General features: G+C 41.2%; 1 protein-coding gene across 1 annotated transcript; it reads left to right on the top strand.

Annotated features, from left to right (window-relative positions):
• The first annotated feature begins 551 nt into the window (after positions 1-551).
• Positions 552-7,814, top strand: LOC103465715 (somatostatin-like receptor F_48D10.1). The gene is made up of 5 exons (XM_008410805.2): positions 552-1,866; positions 4,894-5,034; positions 5,106-5,378; positions 6,058-6,204; positions 7,414-7,814. Exons 1-5 carry the CDS (start codon positions 1,291-1,293, stop codon positions 7,624-7,626), a joined length of 1,350 nt encoding a protein of 449 aa, XP_008409027.1. The 5' UTR covers positions 552-1,290; the 3' UTR covers positions 7,627-7,814.
• The last annotated feature ends 9,310 nt before the right edge of the window (positions 7,815-17,124 follow it).

The following is a 17,124-nucleotide window of genomic DNA, read 5'->3' on the forward strand; positions in this document are numbered from 1 at the left end:
CCTGTTAACCTCTGCTTTTCCTTCACACCTGCAACCGGTTCCAATCAGCCACCTGTTTCTCCTCCAGTAATCAGGACTTCCAGTATTTAATCTGTAAGTTTGAGATATTTTTTGGGGGGAAAATAACGACATCTAAGATCTGAGCTGTCGTTAGATGTGCAAAGCTAGTAGAGACATTTAGCTTAAATACTTCGGAATGCTATACCAACGAAAGATGGTACAACAAAACATTGACTCGCGTGGGAATAAATACAAATTAAACACTACATTTTCTGTTTTTAATCTAAAAATATTTTTAAATTATGTTTTTTTCTTTGTTTTAAAAATGATGAGCTACCTTGTGTCGCTAAATAAAAGTTTGTAATCTGACAAAATGGAAAAAGAGCCAGGAGCGCTTTGTGTTGCGATAAATAAAATCCCAACAGTTGATACGAGATGGCATAGTCCTTCTTATTAAAGTAGAGAGAGAACGAAAATTGAACTTCAGAGTCTCTCTGAATGCCCCTTTTTCGCTTTCTCTCTCTCTCTCATCAAATCCTGCGAAGGAGAAGTAGAAAAGCTTTGAGCTCAAAGTTAAAAGAGAAGCGGCGGAGCTGCAGCTCAGCACCACGGACAGCGAACCATGCCGTCATTTTCGACCCGTTCAGGTCAAGCAGTGGGAAAATCCTAAGAATGTGTCGACGATAAAGAGGCTTTGTCTTGGACTTTTTTTTTTTACCTCTGTTCAAAGTAAGACGAATCCTGACTTTGTAAATTTTTACTCGATGTGCGTTGAATATCTCTAAATTCCTTAAATACCACATTCCGCCATTATCTAAAAAAAACGGAGTAGCTTTAACAAGGGTTTATAATTTACCCTGTGAAACTCCTATTGCAGAATAAATGTAAATCCAAGCAAATGCGCTGTGCGTAAAAGCGGTGACACCGCTCGGTGCCATTTGGCTTTGGTGCGCCGCGCACTGTTCAGCCCGCCTTGATATTTGGAAATCAGATGTTTTTTTGTTTTTTTTAAAATATATATACATATATATATATATATATATATATATCGTTAATGAGGGCTGACGTGAAGCTTTTGCAACTACACCAACCTCTCATGTCAGATCTAATTGTCTCTTGTTTAACCTTAGTTATATTTGAGTGAAAACCTCTCTCTTTTTTAATCGACTTTACATAAGAAAAGCAGAAAGTAGCACTTCACTATCGCAGCTGTTTTACTACTTTTTCTCTAAAATAAGAACAGCACCGTTTTATTTTCGGGGAATCACATCTGCATGTGGATTGTACACAATGGACCCTCCGGACCCGTACTGGTATCCACTCCCTGCGGAGCCCAACTCCTCCGGAGCCGCTGGCTCACCCTTCTTCTTCCCCTACCCTCGTCTCCTGAACGTCTCCTCCAACATGTCCACGCAGAGTGCCCCCTTCCAGGGCAGCAGCACCCCGGTGACCGCTATTATCTACTTCACTGTCTTCTTGGTGGGTCTGACCGGCAACACACTGGCCATTTACGTGGTGTTGCGCTACGCCAAGATGAAGACCGTCACCAACATCTACATCCTGAACCTGGCCGTGGCCGATGAGCTCTACATCATCGGACTGCCCTTCCTCACCACTCAGAACGTTCTCTCCTACTGGCCCTTCGGATCGTTCCTCTGCCGTGTGGTGATGACTGCGGACTCCATGAACCAGTTCACGTCCATCTTCTGCCTCACTGTCATGTCCATGGATCGATACCTGGCTGTGGTCCATCCGATCCGGAGCACCAAATGGAGACACCCTCGCGTGGCCAAGGTGGTGAGCGCAGCGGTCTGGGCTGTGTCCTTCATCGTGGTCTTGCCGGTGGTCATCTTCTCTGATGTGCAGGTATGTCTTTGGGCCATATGTTCGTTATGTTTGTAGTCGGTTATCCTTAAATTTCAACCAAACACATTCAGTTAGAAGACAACATTTATTGAACCCCAAAAATAAATAGATTGAAGATACTTTATTGTGTCAGTAACTACTGAAAGGTTTGACATAAAAGATAAATCATTTATAAAGTATCTCGTTAAATAAATATAGAATTAATTGATTTGGTTGTGTTTACAAAAACATTTCATTATCTACCTAAAGGGGGCGCTAGGGCGCATCAGGAATTTTTTTCTGCCAAGATCAAAGTTAGTGGGTGGGGCCGACGTTGAAGTTGAGATGATTAGTCTGAGGTAGACCTGCTCTGCAGGTTGCTGAAGTGGACCCAAACACAGCCAGGATTAAATAAGTAAGTGTGTATATGCTGATTTTTGGCCTGAAAATCTACAACTAAGAGTGATAAGACCACAGTCCCTATTTGTATTGCGTTTTTGAACCAGACACATTTGGGCTATTTTCATATTAGTTGTTTTTTTAAGTTAGTTTTTGTGCTATATCTGATATTTCTATATAGGGCTGTGTGTTTGAATGTGTTTCTAACTTCTCTTATGGGGAAAAAACACACATGGGTAAAATCACACATAACCACATGAGAAAAATCCTTTGTGATAAACATGTTAGGAAAACATGTGATCTCCTGCGTTTGTTGTTAGTTGTGTCAATGTCCTTCTGAATTAATAAAGATGCAGAAACTTTACCAGATTTTTAGCAGACAGTCAATAATTTTCTCCTGTGCTGTTGGTCTGCTGTCCTCCTGCATCTCTGTTGTCCAAGATGTTGATGTAGGTTTATAGAAAGTCAGCCTTGAGTTGTTTGACTTCAGCTTTTCATGGAGAAATAAATCTTATTTCATGCTCAGCACTTAATGATCAGCTGACCAGTTAAAGAGGAATAAAATAGTTCATATAAAAGTTTCTTGACTTCTGCGTTTAGGGTTTTAATATTTGTTTTAAAAAAAATCCCATTTATTGAACCAGTTCTTATCTAAGTTGCATCACAATCATATGTGGAATCAGATGTGTGATCACATGATCTTTAATAAATGGATTTCTCTTGTTATTACTGTTGTTTCACATGTATCCTACATGTGTTTTAATGTGTGTTTCACATGTTTTCCACTTGTATTTCATTGGTGTTTCACGTGTGTGTTTTTCCTTTTTCTGACATATGAAACACATTTTGGGCACATGGTTGATGCTCCACATGTGAAGATGATGTTGGTTGTTTTACACATATGGTTTTATTGGAATGGAAATCCATCAGTATTTATTGCGTCTTTGCAATAAATACTGATGTGTCACTTCAACGGATGTGTGACGACACAGCAATGCTTGCACTGACATAAAACCTGTGGTAATTAGAACACTTGCGTTTCACTGGGAAATGTAAGCACAAAGTTTCAAGAAATAATTTTTTTCTTGCACTGGTTTTTGCCTTTCTTTTGTCACCATAGTCACAAAATACCTACTGATGACTCAGTGAGTTAATTTTCCAAATGTTCCTCCTGCATGGTTTTGGATGATTAATGAAGGTAGCAGCTCTTTCTCAATGTCTGATCATATAAAGGGAGAAACATTTTAAATATAATGTGATATTTTCACTTGTGTGCCATCAGACTTAACTTCTACCTGTGTGAGTAGATGACGGACATACTAAAGGAGTTTGACAGATTGTGCCCTTGGGATAATATTTTAACAGTTAATTTGCGGTAATGCTATAAAACACTGGCTAATTATGAGGAGAATAAAGAGAATTGCACAACTAGTTAGTGACTGTAAGATGAAGCAGGCTAGTCCATATTTTATTGTATCTTTCTAACTAATGCGCAAACATCCATCCATCCATCCATTTTCTTGACCCCCTTGTCCCTTAATGGGGTCGGGAGGGTTGCTGGTGCCTATCTCCAGCTAACAATCTGGGCGAGAGGCGGGGTCACCCTGGACAGGTCGCCAGTCTGTCGCAGGGCAACACAGAGACACACAGGACACACAACCATGCACACACACACTCACACCTAGGGGCAATTTAGACAGACCAATTAACCTAACAGTCATGTTTTTGGACTGTGGGAGGAAGCCAGAGTACCCGGAGAAAACCCACGCATGCATAGGGAGAACATGCAAACTCCATGCAGAAAGACAGGGGCCGGGAATCGAACTCAGAACCTTCTTGCTGCACCACTGTGCAGCCCCATGCGCAAACTTTATGGTTTCAAATGTAACATCCGAACTAGTGGTAAGATGCTGATCGCCAACAAAATCTAACAACAAAAGCTGCAAAGGCAGAATAATCAAATAACTGCAACTAAAACAAACAAAACAAACTAAGGTATTACAAGACAGAACCAAAGTTATAAGAAAAAACAAGATGATAATGGAGAGGAGGAACAGGTGTGCTAATTACCACACCCTGTTCAGGTGTGACAAAGAGAATCAACTGCCAAAGAAGCTGATTTAACACAACGAAATGGGAACTTCTGTGATAACGTACAAAACAGAAGTGGCATGCCTAGGTGGGCCTCATGTGGGAAAAAGGAGGGCAGACCAGATGGGTCCCATATGGGTTTGTCCGCGGGTTCCACGGTGGCCCCACATGGGCCATGTAGGGCCTCAGCCTACATGGGCCCTACATGGACCCTAAATGGACAAACCCATGTGGGGCCACCACCATGTAGGGCCCATGTGGGGCCACGTGGGAACCCGCGGACAAACCCATATGGAACCCATCTGGTCCGCCCTCCTTTTCCCCACATGGGGCCCACCTAGGCATGCTGGCAGGGAAAGAAAGAGCAAAATATTAGTTCTAAATTTAATCTCAAAATGCTAAAAAACAAGACAAAAAACAAAGTGACAACATGAACTTCTTTTTAAAACATGAAAAACCTTCAGCAATAATAAACTGATTCTTCAATCTTCCACTTACTGCCAAGCTCATACCAATCTGTTTTAAAAATATCTTTTTCTTCCCTCTGATGTCACTCAGGACATGTTCAACTCCTGCAACATGAACTGGCCGGAGCCGAAGGACGTGTGGTCGACGGCTTTCATCATCTACACTGCCACAGTGGGTTTCTTTGGGCCGCTGCTCATCATTTGCCTCTGCTACCTGCTCATTGTTATTAAGGTACGTTTACATCACCTGTCTGTCACGCGTCCCCCTCTGGTGTTAAAGACGTATTAAACGTTATTACGCAGGTGAAGTCGTCCGGGGCCAGGGTGGGCTTCGTCAACAGGCGCCGTTCAGAGCGAAAGGTGACGCGCATGGTGGTGGTCATCGTGGTGGTGTTTGTACTCTGCTGGCTGCCATTCTACATCATCAACATGGTCAACCTGGTGGTCATCATCCCTGAGTCCAGCGTCACGGCTGGGATCTACTTCTTCGCCGTTGTTCTGTCCTACGCCAACTCCTGTGCAAACCCGCTGCTCTATGGCTTCTTGTCGGATAACTTCAAGCAAAGCTTCAGGAAGGTCGGCTGAAAATCCTCCGGCCTCTAAAACAAAACCACAGGGTTGATGAAGTTCTTGAAGTTGCCACGCCGTGTTGCGCAATAGTCCAACTTTGTCTTTCTTCTTGTTTATGTCGTTTCCATTACTCGCCTTGTTTCCTGCTTTACTTTATTTGTAAATTATAAATGTAAATATTTGTAAATATTTATAAAGTATCTATGACACTTCTGAGGTTGTGTGGTGGATGTGGATTGAGACGGGACCTTAAATTTCGTCAACATGCCATTAGTTACATTTTGCAGATCCCACATTTTATGTTGTTTTATAACGTAAAATTTTGGTAAGGAGACAGATATGGCAAAAGTGCAGTATTTCTCAAACGGTCGTTTTATTGTGATCCATTACACGTAGAACGTGTATCTCAAGCTTTTGTTTTCATTTTTGTACATTTTTAATGATTATGAATTTCAGCACATCTGTCAATGCCCAGGGGTCAAACCCAGCCAGCCTCTAGACTCTAGAGGCCTGTAAATTGGTATTGGTGAGTATCCCAGAAAGCCAGAACCCTGACACCATGCCACGGAAGTGAGAGAAAAAAACTGCCCCCGTACAGACTCATGGTTCCAATTCCTGGAAATCCCTCATGCGGCTTGTACAACCTTTCTAGAAAACCTCTAAAGCTGCTCTTTTGACCCTGCAGGTGCTCTGCATTAAGGGTATGAGGTGTGCCGCCAATGGTGTTGATGACGGCGACCCTAGCGCTCCGCGCACGGAGAAAACTACGGCGCAGGACTGCATCCTGCTCTCCCCTCGTAACGAGGTCCATCACGACGCACAGAGCAGCCAGGTAGCCTCGTTATGTAGGTCGTGTCGTGCTGGAGGTAATGTGAAAATGATGATGTTTGGTGCATATAAAGGAGAAGCAGGAGAATAAATGGGTTCTTTATGCACAGATTGCAAATGTCGTCTAATGTCATGCAGGAAAATTACATTATTAGCCCTTAAGGATGAAGAACTGACAGAAAACACTTTGGCTCAGGTAGCTTCATCAAGTCCAATAAGAAGAGCTGTAAATCTGCCACGATGGCTCTGAGACTCCCTTTATGCTACACCAGCTGGTTCAATGTTATGAAAACATAAGTCACAAATTCAGACATTTAGTTGCTGATGGTTAGATTTGTGTGAAAGTGTTTTAGCTTCTCAAACTTTCCCACTTTTCCCTCACTTCGCACAACTACAAACTGTATTGAATTAAATTCAATACAGTTTGTCCCCCCAAACTTTTTCCTGTGAGGGCCACATAACTTTTCCCTTCTCTGGTGGGGGGGCAGAGTCAGTTTGTAACAGAAAAAGTGTGACGATTGCAGGAGTGCCTAAATGCAAAAATTTATTGTTTTCCAGAAAGCGCAATCAAATAACCCTCTCTGGGTTCTTCACAGAAAAAAATCCAGGAAATAACACTATTTATGAAATAGTGTTATCTGTTTCAGATATCAAAGAGCCCCCTGGTGGTTGAAGAAAAATTCACTTATAAGTCGCACTGGGCTATAAGCCGCATGGTTCAAAGCTTAGGAAAAAAGTAGCGGCTTATAGTCCGGAAAATATGGTATATGAAAAAAAATCTAAATGCTCTCTGGTATTGTTCAGGGGGTCGGACCAAATGTGGAGGAGGGCCGGATCCGGCCTGCGGGCCGTAGTTTGGGGACCACTGAGCTAGACCAACACAAAGCACTGCGTAACTATGATGCTGGAGGAAACTGACTCATGGTTTTCTTGCAGTGTTTACTAAAAATCTGAAAAGTGTGCCAGGTAGAAGAAAAATCATTACGGAGACTAAGAAACATGGCAGACAAGTCAGAGAGAAAGTAGTGGAGAAAACCCCACAAAGCTAAAAATAAAGCTTGTGATTTCAATATGAGAGGAGATGAAAAAGTTCAAGACTTTTTCAAGGCGCCGTCTCCTCAGTATTTTTACCCAATGAAACTACAATGTATTTTCTCTCAGCAATAATTTTTTACACATTTCTCTCTAACCTTTTCTCCTTGCCTTGCTCAAGATCTCACCCCACCCCACCGACTGTTTTGGCCCCCACGCCGCTGTCGACCTGAACCGCTCCACCCCTAAGTACCAGCTTTCCTCCAAGTTCGCAGGAAAAGCCACTGCTACGGCCGGAAACTCCTTGATCACTTCTGAGGCTCCTGAACCTCCCACCACCACGGCCCTGACCACTGCCTCCTCCTCTGCCTCCGTGGCTCCGCAGGAACAGTAGTGAGTGGACTCTGGGTCCCAGTCTGGATCTGCAGAAGAGAAACAAAGAGAGGCTGGACTTGCTTTTTCAGATATCAAACCTAAAGAAAAGTTGATTTCCTCCAAACTGCGAGCTCATTTGAAACAAATTGCCGCACTTCTGCTTCTCATTGTGTGACAAACTGTTGAAGATTTTTGTTTACCGAGCCCAACTCTTCATTAAGCCTCCCGCTGACTTAAGTGCCTTTTCATCAGCTCTCGATAATCATCTCAGCTCCTAAAGGAAGGCAGAAACATTCACACAATCTTTTTTGTGCATGTGCTTTGTGTCAAGGACTCTTTTAGCTTGTAACCATGTCTACGCTTACTAGAGCCAAATGCCTTTTACGTTCAGAAAGTAGAATCCGTGCAACTTATTTCGTGTAACTAACACCAATGGTTTCATTTGTACTTAATGGGTTTCTTTTTTTTATTTAATGCTCAAACTAATTTCTTATCATTTACTATACAGCTGTGATCAATCTTAACATTCTTTCATCAAGAGCAGGGGCGGATCTAGAAAAATATTTATGGGGTGACAAGAGGGGGGCAGGGATTTTTTCAGGGGTGGCAGCATATGCACACCAAAAAACAAACATGTTCCACACAAAAAAGTAGCAAAAACACTAAAACAGAACATTCAGTCTGTTACTTTATGCTGTCAGGCTTGATGTCTATATTGTCATTATTAATAAGTTTTCGCCTGAGCACAGCTGTGGTTGATTAGCTGATTTAAACACCTGCTCTACTGATGACTTGGTGGGCGGGTTGACCTGTTTTAGTGCTAACGGAACCAAAACACACCGAACTGCGCAGCACATGTTAAGGTTATCAAAGTCAAYAGAAGGCTAGCAACAGTTAGGCTAGAATACCTGACCCACTGCTCACTTGTTAGATGTTTTCTTTAAGTTAAAACTTTTTCCTCACCTGTTAAATCTGAAGCCCTTGTTCATAGGGTTGAATTAACCGCTAAATATTGTGTCCATTTTCAGATTCTTTGCTTGACTGAGGTAATTTCCTGACCACCCATAATGTTGACTCATTTGACAGCAATGGCGCAGGTGTGGCGCACGATAAGTCACGTAATGTCCAGTCCAGTAATTTATATCCATCCATATCAATGCTGCTGCCTCGCGCTCTGTCCTTCTCTCGCACTTCCCGCTACTCAGCAGTAGGTGTCAGGTTACATTGTGTTGCATTCAATGTTGTCGGAAAAAAAAGATTTGTGCGCTTAATGTCCGATTTCCCGTAACTATTTATTGAATTCATAGTCGCCAGCTGGGGTGGCAACAGGGGTGGCAAGGCTCTCATTGAGAACTGTTAAGAACTGAACCTTTCTTTTTCTATCAAGAAGTGATTATACAGCATGCAACTTCATTAGCTCCACGAATTGCAACTTATTGTGATTTATGGTTTTCCCTTCATCTGCATCAGTCTTTTTCAGCTGATTGGCTTCTTGCCACAAAGCCGGACCTTTATGCAAAGTGCACACGTGTCATTTTAGAACACCCTACTTTGTCAAAGTTTCAACTAGTTGAGCCAAATTCTCACCTTCTGCAGAGAGGAAACTGGTAAGGACATATAATATTCATACCTGTCATTGAGTGGAAACTGCTGCGACACCAGTGGCTTGTTGATGGTATGTTGGCCATTTCCTGCCTGCGCCAAGTAAAATTCTCACATACAGAACAGTCTGTGCTTTCTACCATTCACTTGGATTCCCTCTGGTAGATTTTTCTAATGGCCAATGAGTGAACAGAAGAAGCTGTGAAGAACGACGTCATTTCTCTGCGCTGTTTTAGAATCGTAGTCTGCCTGTAGTTTTAGGAATGACAGCGGAGGAAGTGAACGAAACCGTCCAGGCAGTTTTGATCACGCTTACAAGTATTGAAGGAATATTATCAGCCGCCCCGTTCGGCTTGGCACTTCTCTTTTCAAAGTGCAGGATGGTTGCTTAAATCACAGACAATTTCTGGTAAGCTTCACAGCGTCAAATGTCTGCATTACATACGTCACTGGCAAACAGCTGGGTAAAATTTAAAACAACACAATCCACGGCTCCAGGAAGTTTATCAAAAACCAAGAGCCCAGATCCTCTGTATGAAGTAAACTGGTTTTTACCAGGCTGTGTTGATGGTAACTAAAATTTGCTTTCCTGCAAAACACTAACCAAATTGTTGGATGACTACTGACAGACCACACAACAATTCATGCCTGACTGGGGAATATAGGCTACATGACTTTTCAGACTAGCTAAAGCTAATTGAAAACATCCAATGGAACAAAAGGTTCACATTTTTTTTTTATGTTCCGCCTACTTCAAGTTGTCTTCTGACTCTACTTCCTGTCCTGCAGGACTTTTTCATTGGCAGATGGGTCAGTAATCTGTCCACACTGTCTATATCAACTCCAAAATTCAATGACGTAAGAGCGTGACCTCTGCTGAGACGAAATCATTTTGTGTAAAAAGAGAAGAAGAGTGGTGAGAGAGCGCACCGCTGGGTGAACGAGGGTTGGTTGAGATAAAGAGGGAGCTGAGGTCTCAAGGTAGTCAAAATTCACAATAAATTCAAACTTGTGTACCAAATAATAAAAATTWAAAAAAAAGCACTAATTGCATATTGTATAAACTTTGCTTTCCTGTAAAAGAATAGCTCAAACTACTCACAAAAAAACAACTAATTAATATAAGGCTGACATGGTGATTTTGATGGATTAGCATTTGTATATCTTGTGAAGTCTAATACTGTATATTATGTGTGTATTTTTAAACCAGGCTTGTTGCTGTTTCCTACAGTGAATGTAACYGGTTGGCAGCTCGGAAAAACACTCAGCCAGCATCAAACACGAAACCTCTGACCTCTTTGTGCTTTTACTGTGTGTGTGTGTGCGCGCGCGCGTGCGTGCGTGCACTCAGCTTTATTTGTGTCTCTTATATAGATTTGTTTTCGAAAAGATGTTTTTTAAAATCCACAACTTCTGTGAGCACATTGCTTCCTGGGTTATTGTGGGCTTTAGCTTAGACTCGTTCCACGCTGAACACTAGATTAGGTATTTAGATCTAAACTGCCTTTACAATCATATTTTCACTTGAGCTTTTAGAAATTATTATTGTGGAGATGTAACTGGGACACTGTGAAAAGGACAATTTTACTGCCATTAATATACTAATGTATAACTTAGTGGTGTAATCGCAGTTAAAATGAGTTTCAAGCTCAGTAGTTTTGCATTTGAAGCCCAATGATTTTCAAACTAAATTTCTGTGTGTTGTTTGTGTGTTTTGTCTTTTCTTGTAGTCACATCCAACAATCATAAATATGTTAAATATGTAAATATGTTAAGTTCATTTAGGACGTTATATAAAGAAGGCAGAGACTTTTATTGAAAAAGCACTTTAGTGCATAATGTGAGAGTAGAACATCTCCTGATGGGTTGTTCTGCCTTTTAGGTTTTGGAAAAAGTCTTTTTTTTTCACCAGTGCAAAGAAGCTGATTGGTCAAACACGATCAAGCGGAGCCAACAATTCAGAGAAAATTAACCAAGGTTGTTCTTCATAAAGGTTTTTATGCACAAATTTCTTGAATACTTGATAGTCATTGTTGTGAAGATGTGCCAGTGCTTTGGATATCCTTGAAATAAAATATTTTTAAAAATCTGGTCATGTCTTCATCTTCTTCTTCTTGTTTTTGCTGTTGCACAAACATTTCCTAACAAACTGAATCTGTGGAAGGAAAATAAGCACTGAGTGAATTTTAAGAGGTTCACAATTTGAGCAACAGGCTTTACCTCAGTTCTGCTTTCAGGCTCGGGTCGAGGTCCAGCGTTATCTCAGGTGTTCCCTCTCTGGACCTGAAAACTCACTACATCCTCTAAGTTTTAGGGGTTTCTGTTTGTATTGATAGTGCCTTCTAAAAGGATTCACATCCCTTAAGGAGGCAGCATTATGTATTTTACAGCCACATAGTGCAGTTTTATAGCTGTTGATAGCTGATATCGTATCGATCAGATGGTTAAAACTTGCACAAGAATTGCTTTTCTACTGGCAAAACAATGCCTTACACATGCAAAACAAGTTTCTGAATCAATAAAGAAGGCTAACATTAAGCTTCTGAAGAGGCCCTGACTTTAATGCCACTTGAAATGCAAAAGCTGTGATTAAAACCTGGGTCTGCGGTGGGAAAGCAGTCAATTTGAATTAGCTCTACCAATTACACCAAACAGAATGGTCAAAAATCCAGCCAGTTTCATCCCAGGGTTTGTTTTTGGCTGCAGACGGGATGTGGATCAGCATGAAACCAAACACTGGTGGGGGTGTGCGCTGAGAAAATTCTTACTCGTGTACTCAATTAATGTTTTTAAGACTCACTTAAGGTCCCAGAAGGAATTGCTGCGAGCCTCTGACTAGACCTGCTGTTACAGTTTTGCTCAAAAATGAACAAACAGGCCACATGTTGTAGAAAGGATATTTGAAAAAGCACAAAACACCTTCAGGTTCATAATGTGATCTAATTAGCTAGCCCCCCAACACACACACAAGCACAAACTGATGAATCTACAGATTGTTCACTGCATAAATGTCAATATTCAGCCCAACACCTCTAGAGATGAGCGTGACAGAAAAGAATACAAAGCAGTCAAATCCAATAATGTAGAAATGATCTCTCTTTCACATCTAATTTGTTTTATACTCAGAGGGTCACGCAAACACACACACACATTCACACACATTCACACACACGCGCACACCCCCACGCACACACACACACACACACACACACACATTTGGCTCAGTTCAGACAGTATACACAAAAGCCAGACTTGGGCTGATGTAATCACAGAAGGAAAGCTGCAAATCAGAGACCATGTGCCACAACGCAGGACTGAAAGAGCAAAAGGCTGAACGGATAAACAGCAAGGACAGTTTGGAGTAATGCTACCCCTGTAGCCATGTCCTTTCTGAACCATCTTTCATGTGATTTATGATTTTAAAAACCTCCTCATTCATCTTCAAAAACCATAAAGAGTCTTAATTTGTTCGCCGTCATCGGTTAATTGGTTGGGTCAAAATATTTAGCTACATTTTTCTCTGACTGCATAATAATTTCAGGCACTCTGTTTGCCACCTGCAGACTTGTTTTAGGACAAACTTGCATGTAAAGAACCAAAAGCAGGGTTCTCCCATAACAAATCAGCAGCTCATCACGGGGCAACACAGAGTCTCACGGGACAAACAACAGTGCAAAACACTCTCATACCTGAGTTTAGAGGCTAATAAACCTACCGTGCATGTTTTTCATTGGTGGGAACGAGCTGGAGTAACCAGCGTGAACTCATACATACATGCAGAGAATAAGCTAATTGCAAGCAGATGGCAGATCCCGACTTTCAAAAACTTCATTTAAAAACAGCAATTTCACCCTGCAGCCCTAACAAGGATGCGTCTTCTTTAAAAGCTTTCAGGTTAGCGCTGCATCCATTAGCAGTTTTGTGCATGAATGTTTTTAATTGGTTCATGAGTAGCAGAGATGCAACTCTGTAAGTCCTCAAATGCGACAGACGGGATCTTTCCCTGCATGTTCCTATCCTCAGAATCTTTCTTGAAGTGGTGTCAGTTTCAATTTGATTGCTTTGTTGTTTCTTTTTTCCAAACTCAGTTATGGAACATATTATTGTGATTATCAGTAGGTTAATTGCTGATTATGTCAGCAAATACTCTGTAACACTTGCAACTCAAAAAGGCTTAACTTGTACTTTTTGATGATTTCTTCTTTTCTTATAATATCTAATGTTTATCGTGGATTATGGAGATCAAGCCAACAATCAGCTGGAACTGCAAACTGGTTTTATGAGAATCTAATATTAAAACATGTTTACATTATCTTAAGCAATTTTATAAATAAAAAAAAAGCAACAGAAAACATGCCAGTGGAATAAACACAGAGGCTGAACGGAGATGCCGAATGTAAAGAGTAATTTTCTATCATTTTCAGACATTATCAAAGAGCGCTAGCGCTGGGATCAGAAAGCTCTTTTGTTCTGTGAAAACGTGGAGCTACTGAAGAGCAAAGAGGTTTTCCACTGCTCTCCCGGAACGGCTTCAGTCAACATCCTTTTAAAAGCAAAAGCGCGCACACACAATACTAAGAAAGTAGGTATTTAAATACTTGTGTAAAGGTGCTGCAATCAGCCATCAAAAAGCCTGGAGACGTTAGAAGAAGAGAGCTGCATTAGAGCTGTGAATACTGATGATGAAGAAGATGAAATCCCCTGAACACAGAAACGGCTGGGATGAACCATAGCAACACATCCGCTTAATTAAGCAACTGTGTCTCACTTACAAAAAGACAAAAATAAATAAATAATGACTTATATTGCACTTAACCTTTGACAGAAAGTTCACTGAAAACTGAAACAGACGTAAAAATAGACAAGGTCAAATTGACCCCTTCAACAAGGTCACTGTGTCATTTCGTCGAGTTGTGACTGTAGCTGACTTTAGTTAAGATTTTTCAATTATCCTGTCCGAATTGTTCAATTATGAAACTATGCGTCTCTACATTAGTGGATGTTGTTCACTGGAAAATTACTTCCAGCCATATTTGCAGCAGAGATTGTGAAATAGAGAGAGAGAGAGAGAGAGCTGGAGCGCTGCAGCAGGCGATCTACCAGATGTGCATACACCTCTGTGACCAGAACCCGTTATTCTTTTCCTCCACCGTTTCCCAGGTAACCTCTGTTCACATGTCCTCCTTTCTCACTCAGTAGGGAGCCTGATTTCAAGGAGGAGGAGGAGAAGGACCCTCGTGCCTGCTAACAAACCAGCCCCTCTACCCGACACTCACCCACCCGCTACACACACACACACACACACCTTCACGCTCAAAGACACAAAAATCCACAAGGTTTTAGAGAATCTTTGCAGACATAGGTAGAGGAATCTGTCGGTGTCCACAGCAGTCCCCTGGAGTGAAGCGATCATGCAGCCCCAGGGCTGACCTTAGCAGCTTGTCAGAGGACATTACTGTCCCGTGGGCATCAAGAGAAAAGCATGCAAAGGATAAAAACACAAGACAGATATTGTTGTAACATGTAGAATAAAAAGCTGCTACGTTGTCCTTCTGCTACATCTGAACTTATTAGAAAATGGAAGTGCATTCGATATTTTCATTCCAGACGGAATTACATGTAAATGTGCATGTATGCCCTGCTGGAGAGAGGCATGTTAGACAACAGAATGATGTCTAACATCATTCTGTTGTAATTTTTTTTCTTTCATACATACATAGATCAGTTACAAGCTTCAATGTAAAGCGTGTTAACAATATTGTTCGCGCCGCTGCTTTTGAATGAACTTGATCTTCTGGTCTCAATTGACGCCACAGAAGCAGAAGAACAGCGAGAAAAGAAACAAGAGAGGCATTAAAAAAAGGGCTGCAGTTACTCAATTACAGTAAAATATAAAAGACGCCTTTCAGGACTGATCATGTTAAATATGAGCATCTTCTCTTTATGGTTTGTGTAAGGACTCTGACTTTATGGCAATGTTGTCTTTTTATTGATGGGTTCAAGTGGCTTGTGGTTTTTTTCAAGGTAAAACACTCACTTGTTATCAATCCGGCTGAGAGCACAAATGCACATTTTTACCTGTAAAGCACTTCAGAGCTAAATGAGTTTAAGCATCTCCATCTTCTCTGTCTRTACGGTGGTGTTCAGCCGCTAGGCTAAAACAGTGGGAAAATATCTCTTAGCTATTTGAGTTTCCTGGGAAGTCTGAAAAGTCTCGGTTCAACGTTTTAAAGAAAGCCGCTGCTCTTAAATATCTTTTTAATATTCTATGTTTTGCTCTTATTTGCATCAATAGAGCCTAAAAATATATAGAGGTAATTTATTATGTAGTTGTGCCATAAAGAAGAAAGCAAGTCCAATTGCAGATGTGTATGCAAACTATCCAATGTGTCGGTAAATGCTAAAACATTCAGAGACTGAGGTAAGCTTGGTTGAATTTTATGCACAAAAACGAAAAGGATCTTTTGGGTTGCTTTCGTTTGTTCAGACTCGGATTCTTTCCTCGGTCCACCAGGCATCATGTTACCCTTAGTGACCTTTGCTGAAAGAGCTGCTGCAGCGGACGTATCGAGGAAATAACCAGGACGTTCGTACAAAGCAACTTTTAGTTAGAAAGCTTAAGGGTGAAATAATTAATGAGAAAACTGTTTTGACCAGAAATTATTTTAATTAGAAGGAATACTTTGTAAAAATGTCCCCAGCTGCTGCTGCTTGTTAAGTCTTCTTACTTAGCAACATTGAAACATGAAAAGAAGTTCCTGACAAGAATCTCGGCGGCATGCCTCTGAGCTTGCATGAAGTTTTTTTTTTGTTTGTTTTAGATGAGTTTGCTGATAAAATAATGTACATTTACACTCCATTTTTTATTTACCTAAATTTATCATTTCAACATTTCTTCCCCTTTTTCCTCCTTTTTGTATTTCTTGTTTTATGTGACGCTTTGTGCTCGTCGTCTGTGGATTGTTCCTTGATTTTCCTGTAAAGTTTTTCTGAATTGCCTCAAGTACTGGAGTTGGAAACCCCTGGACTCGACTAAACATTCACAAAGTGTTCTTTTTTGTTTTTTTTTGTGAATGCTGTATGTTTCTCTCTACGTTAGTAACTCCTCTGCAGTCCTGCAGAGCTTTGCAGCAGCTGCTGAGGACGACGAAAAACATTATCAAATGTCAGCGCAACTACAAAACCCCTTCTGAAAGGACGGTTAAATAAGAAACTACCCGTTTGGGATGTTGTTGATGTGCGCCCCGCTCCAATTGTCACACACGATAATGAACCGAGCAACACAAATAAAGAATAAACTACTTCTTCCTGAAACGCCGCAGCATCGGAGGAGACCAGAAAGATGTTCGCCGCAAGAGAAGCTGGCGCTCGTCTTACAGTCTAATCAGCCACCTGCTGCTTGATTCATTCATTAAAATCCTGCTTTCAGCCTGTTTACCACAAATTTGTGAATAAAATACAAAACTATCCAATCAGAGCTAAAAAGATGACCACTGTTTTTCTTTGTGTGTGTATGTAAAAAAAATGTGTTTTTAGTGTTTCCCTGTGTTTCTTGAAGAGATCCACTTGAACCGGATGGAGGGGTTTGGTGGTAGAAGAGCACAAACACATCAGCTGCTCTGCAGGGTTTTAACAGGCCACACGTCGGCTGCTTGGGCAGAGGACAAGGCTTCCTTGAGAGAGCGGCTCTGTTCTTTTGGGTTTTCACACACACGTAAAACACACAGCTTCACCTGCTTGTGGGTTGGCTGAGTTGGTTTATTAAATATGCATTTGGTAAAAGCCTGGCACCTGCAGCCCTGGCAGTGCAGAGGAAGGTTTTTTGTATTTTTTTTGAAAGACAAATTACTTTCTGAAAAAAAATAAATAACAGTCTATGACAGTTTTATGTTTTTGTTTTTTTGTTTTTTGCAAA

Source organism: Poecilia reticulata, linkage group LG1, assembly GCF_000633615.1.
Source record: "Poecilia reticulata strain Guanapo linkage group LG1, Guppy_female_1.0+MT, whole genome shotgun sequence".
Taxonomy (NCBI): Eukaryota; Metazoa; Chordata; class Actinopteri; order Cyprinodontiformes; family Poeciliidae; genus Poecilia; species Poecilia reticulata.